General features: G+C 43.1%; 1 protein-coding gene across 17 annotated transcripts in view; it reads left to right on the top strand.

Moving 5' to 3' along the window:
* The window catches only part of Rbfox1 (RNA binding fox-1 homolog 1), a 369,263-nt gene that overhangs the window by 312,308 nt on the left and 39,417 nt on the right, over positions 1–17,538 (top strand). For 14 of the 17 annotated variants that reach the window (XM_059269141.1, XM_059269136.1, XM_059269131.1 and 11 more), the window contains 2 exons: positions 7–139; positions 10,812–10,851. In XM_059269141.1, the coding sequence (XP_059125124.1) occupies positions 7–139; positions 10,812–10,851 (173 nt within the window). Of the gene's footprint in view, positions 1–6; positions 140–10,811; positions 10,852–17,261; positions 17,305–17,538 lie in introns of all 17 variants that reach the window. The other 3 variants (XM_059269140.1, XM_059269142.1, XM_059269134.1) reach the window with 1 other exon arrangement.

Here is a 17,538-nt window from a genome sequence, read left to right as displayed (position 1 = left end):
CCATAGTGCCTGGCTTCCCATATCCAGCCGCCACTGCTGCAGCTGCTTACCGAGGGGCCCACCTGAGAGGCCGTGGCCGCACCGTGTACAACACCTTCAGGGCTGCAGCGCCCCCACCCCCAATCCCGGCCTATGGCGGGTAAGTGCTGCACCCCGCTGGGAGGGGGGGCCTCCCTGCACCTGCTCTCCCTCCCCAGAGGCACGGAGTGTTTGCGAGCGCATGATGGTCTTGACCACCCCACCAGAACCTCCCCAGCATGCAGCCTAATGCGCGCCTGCTGCAAAGCACCTTGCAAAGAGTATTGAAAAATGAGTGTAATTTGTCTGGTCATGGTTGGTGCCTTTAAGCATTCTACATGTCACATGTTGTTATGTAAATTCTCTTTGAGACTGAATGCTGGAGAACAGAGAAATGGTTACAGCCAAGGATGTATTTCTGATGACTGCAAGCATCTGGTTATTAAGGAGGTTGGACTACATTTACCCCTTGAATTCAAAGGGACGTGAGGTTTCCCATACATAAAAATCACTGGGGTTATTTTGCTTCCCTCCTCATGGACATTTTGCACTCCCAGATGTACGAACTTTTGCCTGAGAAAATTAGGTGTTGAGTCAAACACAACATTCCAGACAGGAATGAAATTACAGTTAATTTGCCTTTTACTTGCATTTTCCAAAATGGCCCAGCCTGTCCTTTCTCTGCCATGGGGAAATGGATTTGTTTTCTACTGTCAACTGAGATTTTCTGTGATTGGATATTGTAACTGACAATTAAAGATCTAGGAATGGTTGGGAAGAAAGGAAGAAAGAAGGAAGGATGGGGGAAGGGAGGGAAGGAAAGCAAGATTCACTAATAAAAAGGAAACCACCCTGAAATGACACTTCCTCTGCTCTTTCATTAGGGATCTTGGAAGGGTATTCATCCACCTCTGGGCATGAAGACAGAGAAGGGCCTCTAAGGTAGTGGCCCTACATAGGACAATGTCTAGGATATTTTTGATTGGTACAGCAGGGTAGACATGGGTGATGGTATCTAGTGGTTAGACTCCAGACGTGTTACTTGAACATCCTGTGGCCCTGAGGCTAGCCCCATCCTCAAGGCAGAGCGTTGCCTGGCTCAAAGTGTGAACTGTACTCTCCTCCCCTCTCCAGTTGCATAGAAGATTCAGCTACACTGAGGAGGATCTGGTGTGAGCTTCACCAGACCAAGGACTAGCTTTCTCATCTGTAGAAAGAATGTGTCTGTGTCACGGTCATATGAAAAGGGTTAAATGCATTTTCTTAAAAGCTTTGTTGCATATAAATCTTTCAGGAAATCTGAGTGACCCCAGCTCACTCACTGTACTGATGACGAAGGGAAATGCTCTTACCATTATTTATTCATATCTTACCCACTCCAAAAGAGCCCAGCTGAAGTGTGTGAAAAAAACAAAGACTATGAAGCAGACTGGAGCATTTGCAGGAGTGAGGCAAGGTGAAATCGTCAAAACGGGAAGATAAAGGCAAGAAAAGGAACAAGGTTACTTACGGACACCAGGTTTCTGGTGTAAGTCAGTGCAAGGTTTCTTAGTGGGTCAAATGACAAGAGGGATTGTGGATGATAAGAAAATAAGAGCCAACTGGCTTTAAAGTCTCCCCATAGCCCCAGTGTATCCATATGCCATATAAAGGACCTTTGACTCCATAATCTGCATAAGGCCCACCCAGCATGAGCCCATTTGATACATGGGTTATGGAAGGCATGGGGGTGGGGTAGAAACAGCTAAGCAATCATCTGGGTTCATGTTATTGCTAAAGAAAGATTCATAAGCCATAAGTGCAAAATATCACATTTAAGCCACTTTATTCTGTCTGAAAATCATCATCTTAGTACATGGTAATTGTAGCTTCTCTGTATATACACCCCTAGTTAGTATCTCACTACTATATTGAACAGGAAAAAAATAAGTAAAATTATATGGCCTATCCTCCCATGAACAATTTATAAAAAGCTCAACATAACATACCTGCTATAAAATTGAAATTTACTAACTTATAATGAATGTGCTCTTTGCCGGGAATAACCATGCATAACTAATTAATGCCACGTTCGCCAGGGAGAAACAGGCACTTCCAAATGGTACACAACATGTTTGTGACTCTTTTGGAAAGGATGAAAATGTAATATTCCAGGACTCCTCCTAACTATCCTGGCTGTGATGTTGGCGTGTGCCCTTCCGCTTCCTTGAACATGTCATTGGTCTATATAGAACACACAACAGAACGCACATACTGGCATGTGCTGAGGAAAGGATATTGTGTTGAACTGCACTCAGGGAAAGATCTTATGGCTGAAATTCTTGAATTAGAAGTTCAAATATAATTCTCAATGCCAGAAGCTAGAGCAATAGCTCACTGACTTGGAGTAGTTGTGAAGACCTGTGTTTGAATCTAACACCATGTTAAAAAAAAAAGAAAAGCTAGGTATGGCTAGGCATGCCTTTAGTCCCAGCACTGGAAGCTGAAGGGAGCTCACTAGCCAGCAAGACTAGCACAAAAGAGCAAACTTCCAGTTTAGTGAGCCCCTGTCTCAAGATAATGAGGTAGAGAATGATAGAAAATGCCATAGGTCCTGCATTGCCCTCCATGCACACTCACAGGCACACTCATGTGCAAGCACCATACATACACATACCACACTCACAAATTAATTAATTACTTAATTAATTCATTATATAGGATTCTCAACATGGGGAAGAAGGCTGGTGTTAAGAATCTGTAAGACACAAAGTACTGGTGAAAAACAGATTTGGTTAGGTGCCTGTTTCTCTATTCCCCTCTGGATTCGTTGGCTTAGATTGCAAAGAAGATAGGCTATCTTTCGAAGAAAACAAAGTGGTACCCAGAGCATAGATTTCCCAGAGGAAAGAGGTGCCTGATCCTGAGTTGAGGAGAAACAATGAGCAATAAGGCTGTAGATCCGAGCCTGTTTCCAGGGCCTGGCATACCAGGTTGGAAGTGGGCTGGAAACTATGGATTCCCAGAGCTGCTGGCTCAAAAGGCCTTTGGAGGAACGCTTCCAGGCTTGACTGAGGTCTTTATTCCAGCCCTATTTAGCCACGTTTTGTGCCCCATTGTATACTACCTGTAGCACATCCACAGGAATTTCTGCAGATTGACATGATAGATGATAAGGTAGAGGGCTGTTTACCAAGGGAGGGTCCTTAGCTCAGCATGGGTGTTCAGACAAGGCTTCCCAGAAAAGAAGACATGGGTGACAAGATTGTGTCCCTTTGTTTCCAAACTGGCATATTAAGAACCTGTCCTGTGAGTACCCACACACTCAGCCATCTCCATGTTTTCTATGACTTTGCCTCATGAAGTAAATTTATTTAGAAAGATGTTTTCTTATTGTCATCAAATGAAGATGTATCTATCTACAACCTACTTTTTACACAATATCCAATATGAATCTGTTGCTAAAATTTCCATCCCCCAAAGTGTTCTTTATTCTATGTTAATATGAGGCTTCCATATTTTTTCTTTCTGATAGAAAACACATGCACACACATACACATGTGCTCATACACACACACTCACATATGTGACATATAACAGAAACTTCTTAGCCACCTTTGTGGAGCCCAGGATAGTCCTTGGATATATCCAGCACTGATATAAGCATCTAAGAAAACTCATTAAAGGCACTCTTATCTGGGTCCATTTTCTGCCCTCCCAGCAGTTAAACTATATGGATCATGAAGAGGTACTATTCTGTTTTCTCTGGCATACATAAATAGAACTATCTGGAAATATCAATTGTGATCATCACTCCTGGAGCAATACTTCTGCCCATGGACAATAGAGGGATGAAGGAATAAGCAGACAACCCCAAACTCAGCCAGAACTCACTATCAGCTGCCAATAGTAAATGAATCAGACTCTGGAGAATAAATACAGGATTTTACCACCCTAGAAAGCTACAAGGAAATGCAGTGTACTTGATAGGAGAGTAAAGCATGCACCAGCTCCATAGGGTTGATGAAGGATGAAATAGGAAGAGCCCTACACGGTTACAGCTCAGTAAGACCAATGCTAGGTCACATTTGCTGGACTGCAGCTAATCTTGTTGAGCTTGATGTGACTATTGACATTTTTCTAAGTTGTCCATGTTCCTCCCTCTCCATGCTCCCCTTTTCTTGAGGTGGTACAGGGTTAATCTTGCATCTCTTCCTTCCTTCATGTATATTTTACCTCTTTGCTAGGGGGCCCCTGCAGTTCACAAATCTCATATTACCCCCAAAGCACAGGCATAGTCTTATGAAGAGGCACACTAAAAGTTTGTGGATTCCATAGACTAAACATAGTATCTCAGCTAGTGTCAGTCGTCTCAGAGTCCAATGGATTTTTCTATTTCTTCTCATCTTTACCGATATTTTAATGGAGAAGCCACAATGTCCTATCATCCAATGAGTCATATTCACGAGAAATTATCCATTATGAAGTTGCCATTTAAAGTAGCTTGCAGACTGGCAATATACGTGGAATCAGATACACACTCACCAGACTGAGCACAGCATCCCATATAGGACACAGCAGGTAATCCCATTCCTTGAGCAGCAGCATAGGCCTTGTTTCACTACCCATTAAGTAATTATTAAGTAGATACTGATCAAGTGTGTACTATATATGTTGTTTGGTGATACAATATACTACTGCCCTTAGGAAACATCCTAAGAGATGTAAGCCTAAATATCCAACATTGGCTATGGGGCTTTAGTCTTTGTTCTATGGTATCTATAACATGTATTTTCCTTGTTGCTTCTACAAAATACTAGACAAAGACAACTTAAGGAAGCAAGGAATGCTTTGTCATGGCTCACAGTGAATACAGTCCACTACAGCAGGGACAGCATGACAGCAGGAGCTTGAGGCTGCTGCTCACACTGCATCCTCAATCAGGAAGCAGAGAGGATGAATGCTTGCTAGTGCTCGCCTGGCTTTTCTCCTTTCTCTTCATTCTGAGACCCCAGGACCATTGCTGCCCACAGTCAAGGTGGTTCCTCCCACCACAGTTAACCCAATCTAGAAACTTCCTCACAGACATGCCCAGAAGCTTGTCTCCAGGTGATTCTAGAGCCTGTCAAGTTGATCATCTATTAACCACTACAGTCTGTTATTACTATGGTATTCTACACATCCTCAAGGAACTTATTAGGGCACTTGTACTCACAACTTCTAGAGCTAACTGGAAAAGTATTTTAGGGCAATTGGTATCACCACAGTAAAGATCACCCCAGGGGCAAGCATATTAAAGTTGCCTGATTAAAGAATATACCTGGAGACCCATAGCAATTAATGAGCCCTCAACATTTGACACTAATCAACTCAAGGGTCACCAGGAAGATGTGGGCTCAAAGACTCAGGGGCCTATGCTCAGATGCCAATAAGTCCCCAAGAGCTAGCCACCTCACACATAGTAACAATAGTCAGCCTACCCCTAGGCCCAAGAAAGGCGTGGCCCATCCCATATACTCACCCAGGCTCCAGTGAGGGTAGGACTTCTACAGATTCTTTTGATTAGCTTCTTAAAAATATGAACTTTCCCTGGGAAAAATACCATTGTGTGCATGGAACCACCTGATAACCATTCTACATAGTTATATTTGAACATATTCAAAAATGTAATTTATTTTCCAGGTGGAATGGTCAGTAGGGAAGAGAGGGTTTGAATTCCTTTCCTACAAAAATACATTTGTGGTTGGTATATATTCTGTTACACAAACAGATTGCTTAGTTTGGGGCATCCTCTGCCTTTGTTCCTTCCTTGTCCTTTTTCTTCCTTTTTCTGTTTTTAAAGTAAACTAATTTGCTATAGTGCAATCATTCCCTGCTTGCCTCTATCCAAATATTTAACTACCACTATTACTTTCTTAAGAAAATGAGATGTGCATTTGCATCATGCTCTTGCAAAAGCATATTGCAGTCCTAGAGTGATTGACAAGCAACACAATTACCTTTCCATGGCTAGACAGACCATTTCTGCATTAAAATAGGACCACATCTGTTCAGTGCATGACAGCAACTCCCTTCTGCAGTGTGGGAACTGCTGTGTGTCTATAGCTGCGGCCTCCAGGTGAGCGCCATCTTTTTTTCCTACATATGTATCTGATATTTTAAGTGCACCTGTTTGCTGAGGCATCAGAAAAGCACTGGGAGCCATTTCTGGAAAGGACCATACGACTCTGTAAGGGCTCTCCTACACTCAACACTTCCTCAAGACCAGCACCTTAGGGGCTGGGATGCTACTCAGCTTACAGAATGCTTGCCTAACATGCATGAAGTCCTGGACTTGACCCTTAGCACTGCAAAACCTGGCATAGTGGTCCACATCTGTTTTCTAAGCCCTTGGGAAACTGAAGCAGGAAGACAGAAGTTCAAGATTGTGTTTGACTACATAGTGAGTTAAGGCTAGCTTGGGCTACATGAGACCCTGGGAGGTGGGCAGAGGAGGAATAGGATCCCAAAGAGTCTGAGCTTCAGCTTCATCATACATGTAATAAAAAATAACACCTGGAATATGGTATTTAGGAACACAATCATTCCCTTCCTTCTTGAACTATAAGCAGTGACATTGCCCACTACTTGAAAGAAATACAAATTCTTTAGCCACCCATCCTATCCAGATCTATTGAATCAAGACCTCTGGGCTGGGCATAGGGCCCAGCCATCTATATTTCAGTTAGTCCCCCAGGTGAGTCCAGGCACACTGAAGTTCAACCACTGCTGGCTGCCATGTCATTAAGAGTTTGGCTATGGAACCAGAAGACCTGGGCTAGAATATTAGTTAAGTCAATTTATCCATGTCTAGGGAGGGAATGGAGGCCTTGTCCATGGAGGGGAGAAAAGAAGGGTGAGGAGCACAGGATGCTTTAATGGGACCCATCCCAGAGCAGTGAACCTGCAAACGTGAGTCATCACAGTAATGATGCTTGTGCTGTGACTAATAACTTAGGGGAAATAGCACTTTTGTAAAACTGGCAGCCCATTCCTGGAGGTTTATATTACTCTGCCAGTGAAATGAAAATGGCTATATCAACTCATAGCTTCCCAGGGTTATTAACACTATGGAGGTATATCACTCACTGTCTCCCTTATAACTCAAAACTATACTTGGCACAAATGAGCAATCCCTTCTCTTTGTGGTTGGTAACAGCTAAAATTCTTGACTTATTTGCCCAGAAGCCACCATATTCTAAAGAGCTTTGGGGACCCAATGCTACTAAGTGTGCCCTTCCTCCAGGCCCTCCAAGGAGCAAGGCACCTTCCAACCATGGGTCTTGCACTCGACATTTCCTTTGCCTGCCTGCCAGTCCTTCCTGGCTTCTCTGTTACTGCCTCTTTCCATCCTTTGCTCTTTCAGGATGCCTCCGTTCCTCCATTCTGAGGCAAAGACTGCAGCTGCAACTGTAGCTGATGCATGGCTGTGGCTGTATTTTCCCCTCTAGGGACTCTAGACCTCTAGAAGTCAATGCTAGAAAACGATGTGACTGTGATGCCCCAGCGCAATGGTTGGGGCAGAGGAAACTTTCCAATGCAGAAAGACAATACTTGCAACCCATTCGTTTGTGCTTATCAGAATGAGGAAGCTTGCCCACAGTTTTCCTTCAATTCTATGTCTCATAAATTTGGGATGCCAAAGGTTTCAGAATAACTTTCCATAGCCCATGGTGGAGTACAAACTACAGCAACTGGGTTATTTTTCAGAGAAAAGGCTCCCCAAGGCAAATGACACAATGTGTTCTTTCTAGGCTTCTGGGAGTTCTTAATACAGATAGATGGGAATGACTGGCATGTCAATGCCCCCTGTGCACAAGCACTCTTTCTGGAGAAAGCAGCAAACATGTTCCCTTCATCATCTCATCCTCATCTCACTGGCAGAGGAAGAACCAAGTCTCAGCCTCATGACATGGTTCTCTGTTCCATGCCCTGTGCCACTGAGCCTCCAAGGCCTGCCTTTGGCTTCTCTCTCTGTTTTTCACAAAATGAAGCAGACCTTGTCTATCCATCAGATGCTTAGGAAAATGAAAGACTTCCCATATTTAAGTGCATAATATTTTTAAAGGATTAATATTTATCCACACTCCTCTAGTCTTCTGTACTGGTAGGATTTGTGATTGTTTAATCTTACCTCTTTTCTCTTCCTCCAATGCTAGCAACCATTACAGCTGAGTATGCAAACCACACACAAGCTTCAAATCACAGGCCCTCAACAGAAACAACAGTAATAATTATAAAATAGGAAGATAGCGTCTCACCAAGAGGCTCATACTGTCCTCAAACTAACGATGCCCCTAACTCTGACCCCCAAATGGAGACATTATAAGTATCCACCATGACATCATTCTCTGACCAATGATTAAATTCTACCTGATGCTGACATAGAAATGGCTCTCTGTCTTCTACTGCTCTTTAGGGTGTGGGTACCATCCTCTGAAGAGATGGTTATTGTATGTATTCTGGGCCTGAAAGAAGATATCAAACCCGAGATGAAATGCACTGTGTGATATTCCAATGAATGCAACTTCTGTGGCCAAACAAAACACAGACAAAATGCCTTTTACAGGAGGTAGAAACTAATGAGCCACCTAGACAGACAGGAGTCTGACACATGGATGCTGGTATTCACAGGGAGAGCATGTAACTCAGTTTCAGGCAGCCTGTGTCACAATTATGGAACTTATTGCCTTGATGCTAAGCATGCTGGTCATCACTTTGAAAGCATTACCTGACTAAATCCTACACCTGTTTGCACATATGTGCCTTGAGGTGGCCTCTTGGTGGGTGCTTTTCCAATTTTACGAAGAGTAAACCAAGCTCAGATGTCTTAATAACTTTGCTCCGGTTGCAGGGCCATTTGACAGGGAAACCGCACTTTGGTCTATGGTTCTGCACCTTGCCTGGCTTTTAAGCAGTGATCTAGCTGCTTTTGGATGAGGATACTGGTAGAGAAGACACTGGGGTAGCATGAATAAAGGCATGATGGCATGTAAACAGGACACGGATGTGATCTTGATGCAGCTAAGGCTCAGGTCTGTGCTTTGGGGCCCTAAGTAACTATCTGCTGCTTGCCTGCTTTTCATTAGATCTGTTCAAGGCCTGTTGGTAGAAGTTGACCTTGCCTCTGACCCCACAACAGACAGTGCCTTTTTACGTTGCTAATGTCAAAAGCAAATTCAAAGCCTAGCTCAGAACCCTACACACTTCTGCCTGCCTTTTGGATTAGGGTTTAGCACTGCTTGACAAGTGTTCTTGTGAACTGTAGCCTGCCAGGATCAAATACAAACAACAGCTGAAAGACATTCCTACCAACCTCCTTAGTGTGTGAAATCCCTGCCACACTTTAAGGATAATGGTCCTTGGGGGATTGCCAATCAACTCTGAAAGAGCTCTGGGAAAGAAGCGCACTACCGTGTTCTCCAGCAAGCCAGTGTCACGGCTGTGTGTGAGTGTGTGTGCTTAGGTGATGAAATGCACTCTTCCTTGGCTTGAGATGCCTGGCTTTTCTGCGTGCTCATTCTGCTCATGAAATCCTTTCACATCAAAGTTGTACTTCTATTAGGGCCCTGACTTGACTCAACAATGGATTCACTGATCCTTTGCCAGCATCATAAATCATCCAGAAACTTCATGGGAAGATGCTAGGGGAGGTTATTGATGACTACCAACCATCCTCTGAAAAGTTTAGAAATACAGCATTTTATACACAGGATATCTGCTGTTCTCACAAAGGCCTGTAAGGTGTCCCAGGTACACATGACCTTGGTAAACCCACTCAGATACTTACATAATAGAATGTGTTCCTCCTATGATAACATAACATTCTTTGCCTTGCTATTCCAAGAAACTTGGAGAAGTCCAAAATCATTCTTTGCCCTCTGGAAGTAGCTTGTATTTTTTGGGGATTCTGAGTCCAGGGACTGGGGTGTGCTGTGCAAAGCTTCCACAAAGTGAGGTTTATTCAGTCATAAAGTGGACTCTTGACTTAGCCCAATATGATTTATCTGAATACTTAAAAACACATATACAATTGAACCCCCTACACCATCCAAATGCATAAAGGCTTGATGCATACAAACATATATATATATACACTCCCATACATTTGTACAGATGAAAATACACATATTTTGCAAACATGCTTATTTGCACAGGTTTGCATACAGATATACATGCAGGTTTTCTGTTAAATTGATAGTAAACATCTCACAGAACACCCACAGATAATACTACCATATGAAATGAGTGCAGAAGAAAATGTCCGACCCCATTTGAGTTACCTGAGTCCGTTTCGCTCTCTCCTATCACAAAAGTGTTCTCCTCTGACTCTCTACCCTTGCAAGCCCACTCTTTGACAGATGCTGTGTTTTGTGTTTGGTGGGGAGAGGAGCGGTGGTTTGATTCCAAACTTTAATATTGTTAAGATTCTCAGGTCTGTGTAGGCCACTTGGAAATGCACATCAGCCCTCTTCACCTTTCCAAGCTGTGCAATGAACCTTCTTCTGAGAATGGGAAGTTCATTTTGGTGCCCAAGCAAAAACACTCTGACTCTGGTCCAACATAGAACCCGAGCCTACGTGGAACCCCAGCCTAAAGTTCCCAATTTGATGGACAGCTCTTGTCTCCAACCTCCTTAATCAGTTTGAAACTCTCCTCAGTTCCTGTGTTTTGGATCATGAGACCAGACTAACCTGGCCCGTGCGGGGGTTGGTGCGTCTGCATGGGGAACTGCACTAATCCGAATGTTTCTCTTTGTGTGTGCACCTTTACAGTGTTGTTTACCAGGATGGATTTTATGGTGCAGACATTTATGTAAGTATTCATTAACGTGCATGCTGTCCTCCTTACCTCCAGGAGTCATTCTTTATACAAGTTTGCTCTGAACGTAGTGGGGACCAATCGATCTCCTCTTCTGGGTCATGTCTTTCAAGGTGGAAGGGCTGAGGATCATGAGCTCAAAAGACATGTGACTTACTCTTTGAGGGGAATTAATGACTTGGACTTGATCAACTTTGGAATAGATAAACCCAACTGCATCTATTCAAAAAGGTGGTTTTTCTTCTTGACAAATTAAAAACTCTGCCCACAGTGACATTCTCTCTACAGTTCTCAATATGCTCTGTGCGTTTTCACTTTGATATTCAGAACAACAGCTGTAGTTACCAGCTGCTGAGAACTGAAAGGTATTTTCATGGCTGATAGTTTTCGATGCTTTCCTTACAAATGTAATTATTTATCGACACAGTGCTAGGAATGTTCCATTTTTCTCTTTTCTCTGAACACAGCAATAAACATTTCCTAACTCCACCATCACGATGTCTGTGACCTGGAGTGGTAGGCTTCCTCCTCACCCTTCATCCTCTTCATCTCTCCCAACAGTTCCCTGATTTAGAACTATTTGCTAATGGGTCCCATTTCATGAAGTTCCTCTTAGGAAGATGTGTCTCATCTTCACAACCACAATGCACCTTCCCTACCCTGATCTAGATCACAATGCAGCACTGCAGTGACAAAAATAGCTTGGAACAGAGTTTAAGCTAAGTGGGCAGGAGAAGAATCCATTTTGTAAATCATACACACACACACACACACACACACACACACACACACACACAGATGTACCATTAATGACCTCAAGTAAGTTTACAAAATCATACTTTTTTATATACTAGATAAGAAAAATCAAACCGTATTTCTGTGCAAATTGATGCTATTTATTAGAAAATGAGAGACATCGGTTATTTGATTTTATTCCTTTTGAATTTCACATTGCTGCAGTCTTGCAGAATGGTATTAATTTCCATCAGTGATAAACTTAGTTTAGATCTGATTGTATCTGAGACCCTGACTGTCACCTTCAGGTTACTACAATATTCACCTTCTTGCTAGACTAGTGTGATTGAACATGTTTTTCATTTATCCCAAGAACAATTAACTTCCTTCTGTTCCAGAACTTAAGCTGCCCCAACTGTGCCCTCTTCTTCAGACTTTCAGTTCATGCCATTTCAAATGTGAGGTGGGTAGAACCTGGTCCTACCCTCAGGTATAAAATGAATCAGAGTCAGTCCATACCCACAGCCTTTATGTAGCCTGGAGTGGATTACAAATGAACACAGCATCACTGAATTTAAGGCTTTATATTATGTCCTTAAACTTGGGAGGTGGAAGGTTGTACATGAGATAAGTCCACTAGAAAGAAAACTATCTCTGTTAACATTTGTTCAAAAAAAGTAAATATGGGTGTCCCTAGTTAAAAATAAAAACATTATAATTTAGCTGTTAGCTATTGGGCACCTACTTCTCTGTACCTCAGTTTCACATATACAAATGCTATAATTATCTATTAATTGTGCTCCTCCATACATATTTCAAATGGATTATCTTATCCTGACCTTGTAGATTCTTGTGTAGCATGAAAAAAGTGTTAGCCAGGGGCAAAGATGCCACAAGAACAGAAAACAGGGATGGAGAGATAACTCAGTCAGTATAGTGATAGCCATGTAAACATGAAAAACTGAGTCAGAGTTTTGGCACCAACATACAAGTCCAGGCTCAGCAGTGCATGCCTGTAATCCCAGAGCTGGGGTAGCAAAAGCAGGAGGAACATGGGACCTACTGGACATTCAGCCTAGGGAATTGGTGAGCTCCCAGTCCTATGAGAGACCCTATCTAGCAGAGATTCGGTTAAGAATGACACCTGATGTCAAGCCCTGGCCTCTGCACATGTATGCACACATCCCCAACATGTGTGCATTTGTAAGCACACACACACACACACACACACACACACACACACACACACACACACACGAGAGCGAGGGGAAGGGGACAAGAAAAGAATGAAAGAATTTCAGCACTGTATGCTGTATCCTGGGGTGCTGGGGCTACATCAGAAAATCCACGGAGCAAGACAGAGAGAACAAAGGAGGCTCAGGAAAGTGGGTCTGCCAGAGTCTGTGCTTGATTAGGAGAGGCTTGAGTCTTGAAGGGAAAAGTTTCATAGCATGAAAACAATGTGCGTTCTCGGTGTCTTTCAAATATGTGATGAGGTAACCCCACTGAAGTACTAGGTTAGCCTATCATTTGCCCAGTGTTTATCCTCGGGGCTCATGCAGACCGCTGTAGCACAGCGCTGCTGGGGGGTGTGCCTGTGTGCGATGGACCTTCCACCTCAGCAGCAGAGCAGAGCACCATGGGCAGGCTCTAAGTTCAAAGGAAGTAAATGGCGTGAATTTTTTCCTACAGAAAGCAAAGCTCGGGCTCACTAGAAATATCACCCTGACTGTGTGGATTTAAGCCACAGGTCCTACTGCCCTGCTGTGGTATTAGTCTGAACAATGAGTAGTAGAAATGCCCTGAGTGACACACATTTTAAAGTCATAGTGGTTGTAGAGATTTCTTGAAAATCATTTCATACTCTGTTTTACTTAAATAAAAGTTTCTTCCATAGGTCTACCATCTCATTACAATATTATATAATAAATAGGTTCAGGGTAATTATCAGAGGTTCTGGGATGTCTGAATCAGTCCCCACATGAAGTTTGTCTCATATTTCTCTATAATCCATTAGCTAAAACACCAAGTTCCTACATTTGCTCCCCTCTTATCAAGGCACATTCTTCCTGCTCAATCCCATCTCCATCCTGCAGGCTATCTGAGAGGATCAACCACACCCACAGTCGAATACTCCCCAAAACGACTGCCCTACTCACCATATCCTGCTCTCTCCATCCTTTTGACTGTGTCCTCCAAGATCTCACTCCCCTACCACCTGAAGTTGAATCTCTTAGGTATTTCTGGAATTTTTAGTACTACCAGAGCACCAAGTATTGGAAAGACCTTCCAGATCCCTATGACAGGCAAGCCACAAGTTTCTATGGACAATGATCTTCATAAACTTTTCAGAGAGGAGAAGGTTGAGGGAAGAGGTAGAAATGATTGTAGATGACAGAAAATTGCCATAAAGAGTAGTCTTGTCAAGAAGTGCCATGGATCACATGCTCAGAAAAAAACTATGGCAAAGAAAGCATCCCTCCTACACAGGTGAGGTTCCCTGCCAGAAAGTAGGCTTGGGGATAAGCCTGTGCACTGTGCAGACAGCTACACATCAGAGACAAGGGAAGTTCTGAGTCAGAGCAGGGGGTGTACAGGGTTATCACCAAAGTCCTTCTCCTGAGGAGGCTATAACTCATATCTCTATTTTAAAAGAGAGAGATGTCATTTTTATTAATAGCATACTGAGTCTGAAACAACCTTGCATTTTAGTGAACAATATTGAAATGAACTCATTAGTTAATTTTCTTACCACTGGGACAGAATTCCTGACAAAATACCCTTAGGGAAGGGTAGGCTTATTTGGGATCATGTCTGAGTGTACAGTCGATCATGGCTGGAAGTCCTGGTAGTAGGAGCATGAGACAGCTGGTCACATGCAGGGAGCACAGGGAACAGATGTTAATAAGAGCCAGGGCTCAGTTTGCTTTCTCCCTTTCCTTCATCTTAAGGCCTCTCCCTGCCCACCGGAGGGTGCCCTCCACACTTAGGGTGTGTCTTCTCACTTCAGTTAACCCAGTGGAGAAACTCCCTACCAGAGGTGCCCAGAGTTTGTTTCAGAGGTAAATCTAGATCCTGTCAAGTTGATAACTAATTAGCCACCACCTTCATTTTAATTAAAAATGTGTCAAATTAAATAATAAAGAAACAATAGCAAGAGCAATATTAATTGAAAGTTGTGGAAACTGACTTCCCTACAAAGCCGGGTCCTCTACTCACCAGTGAAGCTGTAGACATCTGGAGGCTACAAGAGGAGTAGAAAGTAAGTGCTGGTTGACATTGGCAGAGAGGATCAAAGAAGATGGCCTCTGAGTGAAGGCAATGGCTGAAAAATGGACAGAGGGACAGAGAGAAATTATAGCAGAGCAATAGAAATGTGATGAATGCTGGATGGAAATTGGGGTGAGACAGTGGTAAATTAGACAACAGGATAGAAGCGGAGGAAGGAGAAAGAAGGCACGGAGTACTAATGTCACCTGGGTCTTGGGTAAGAACACTCTACGTTCCTAAAGAGGAGGGGCAGTGCTGAGCAGTGAGTCCCCCACCCCCAGCATGTGAACTTCCCCGGGATTCCAGCGCATTTCACACTACTCTTAAGTTTTGTTAGGGCTTCTAATGTCTCAACAGAACTGGTTCTTTCATTCAAGTCACTTGTAATAAATAGGTGCACTCCCTCTGTGTTGTGAGAGCCTGGGAATAAGAGGAATGAGCCTGGAGCTTTGGGAACACAAAGACCAGGAATCTTGCAAACAAATCTCAAGATTTTATGTTGAAAGGGGTCCAGGTGGGGATGAGCTTTAGGCTGGCCATTCTCAGTCACTATGAGGACTAAGAGTGCTACAGAGGCTGAAATGGGAGAGGATGCTCAGCATGCAGTCCAGGCCACAGCATTCCTTCCTCACCACAGCCCATCAGACAGGGACTTTATCACCTCCATTTTCTTCAGAAGAGGAAGCTTTTCCAGAAAAAAAAATGAAATAATTTATTCAAAAAAATTCTCTGACACCAAAGTTTGAGCCTACATGATCCCAAGACAGAGTTCAACACTTAAACATGGGGCACAGATTAATTTTTTTTTTTTTTTTTTTTTTTTGGTTTTTCGAGACAGAGTTTCTCTGTGTAGCTTTGCGCCTCTCCTGGAACTCACTTGGTAGCCCAGGCTGGCCTCAAACTCACAGAGATCCGCCTGGCTCTGCCTCCCAAGTGCTGGGATTAAAGGCGTGCGCCACCACCGCCCGGCAACAGATTAATTTAAAATGGTGGAATTCTAGAAATTCAGTAAGAGAAAGGGAGGAAAGAGAGTGAGAAGATAATACAGAGATTATGAGGGGTGGGGCTGAGGAGATGACTCTGCAGTTAATAGCTGTTCAATCATGAGGATCAGAGTCGAGACCCTGGACCCACATAACAAGTCAGGTGATGAGAATTCTGGCCTCCCTGATGAGGACACCCACTCATACACATAGGAAGAAAAAAAGGAAAGAAAAAGTGGAGCACACCACTAGACACTATCTGAAATATTCAAATGAACAATGAAAACTAGGGAGAAAGATAAGAAGAAGAGAGAGAGAGAGGGAAAGAAGGGGAAGAGGAGAAGGAATTAAAATAAATTTGGGCCGGGCGGTGGTGGCGCACGCCTTTAATCCCAGCACTCGGGAGGCAGAGCCAGGCGGATCTCTGTGAGTTCGAGGCCAGCCTGGACTACCAAGTGAGTCCCAGGAAAGGCGCAAAGCTACACAGAGAAACCCTGTCTCGAAAAACCAAAAAAAAAAAAAAAAAAAAAAAAAAAAAAAAAAAAAAAAATTTGGATAGGTGTAGCTCCATGTTCTTAAATTTTACAAGAGAAAAGTTAAATGTAATCAAAAGCAAGGAAAGCCAGGTGACTTAAAAAATGTATACACAGATCCCTAAATGTCTTCAAATAGTCAACCACTTTGCTATCTGCCATGGAAGCCAGAGACTTTCTGTTCCAACTCAAATAATTTCTCTCCCACCTCCAGTGAGCCACATGAAATAGCCCGGTGGGCAACTCTCTCATTTTACAGCTATTCTCAGTCTATGTGGGGCTCTACTGAGATGAAATCTGAGTTAAGCATGTTAAGGATGTGTGCATCACACATAGTTATCTTAAGTGCACCGCAGACACACTAGGTAAGGATGTTTGAAAAACCACTGAAGCCCTCAGTGTGATCAATGCAGTTGTGAAGTGCCATTTTGCTGGGTGAGCAGAAATGGCTAATGTTGCTGTTGCAGTTCAGGTTGTCCCTGTACATTTATCTTAGCCCCCTATGTCATTAAAATCAAAACTCAATCCTCAGGTAAGCCAGAAAATTCCAACCATGAGATAGAGAATCATCATACTGAAACTGTTGTGATGCAGACTAAAAGAAGCCATGAAATTATCCTTTTATCTTCTTAAAAACAAACACGGTATATCCACATGGTTTGAGCTCCATGTTCGCCTCCCTTACAACGGTCAGTGTGGGGATTTGCAAGTCCAGTACTGGGGCATGCCTAGCCTCTCTTTTGGTTTGACAGGTGGCTCTCAACACTGAACTAAGAGAAGCAAACTTGTAAATGAATTGCTCCAGGGTTGCTGTCTGATTTGTGCACTTTCTTTTATTTATTTCATTTTGCATTGAAAACATTACATCTCTGTTTCCTTATAGAGTAGTGTATCAAGAGCCAGTGTATGGCAATAAATTGCTACAGGTATGAATTCCTGACTGATGGAAAACACTCATCACCTGGTTGTGGGTTTGCTCTGAAATCCTGACTAACAAGATGATTCTCGGGAGGGCCAATGTTCTCTAACATAGAGGGAAGCCTTAACTGAATTTTCCAGTTTTAATACACAGTCATCCTGTTCCCTTCTGACATGTCCACAATGAATTTGGGACACTTCCTTCCAGATACCAGCACTGTATCTGTACACTTGACTCCATC

This window comes from Peromyscus eremicus, chromosome 8a (assembly GCF_949786415.1).
Source record: "Peromyscus eremicus chromosome 8a, PerEre_H2_v1, whole genome shotgun sequence".
Lineage (NCBI taxonomy): Eukaryota > Metazoa > Chordata > Mammalia > Rodentia > Cricetidae > Peromyscus > Peromyscus eremicus.
The sequence above is the reverse complement of the archived record's forward strand: the minus strand, read 5'-3'. Positions and strand labels throughout refer to the sequence as shown.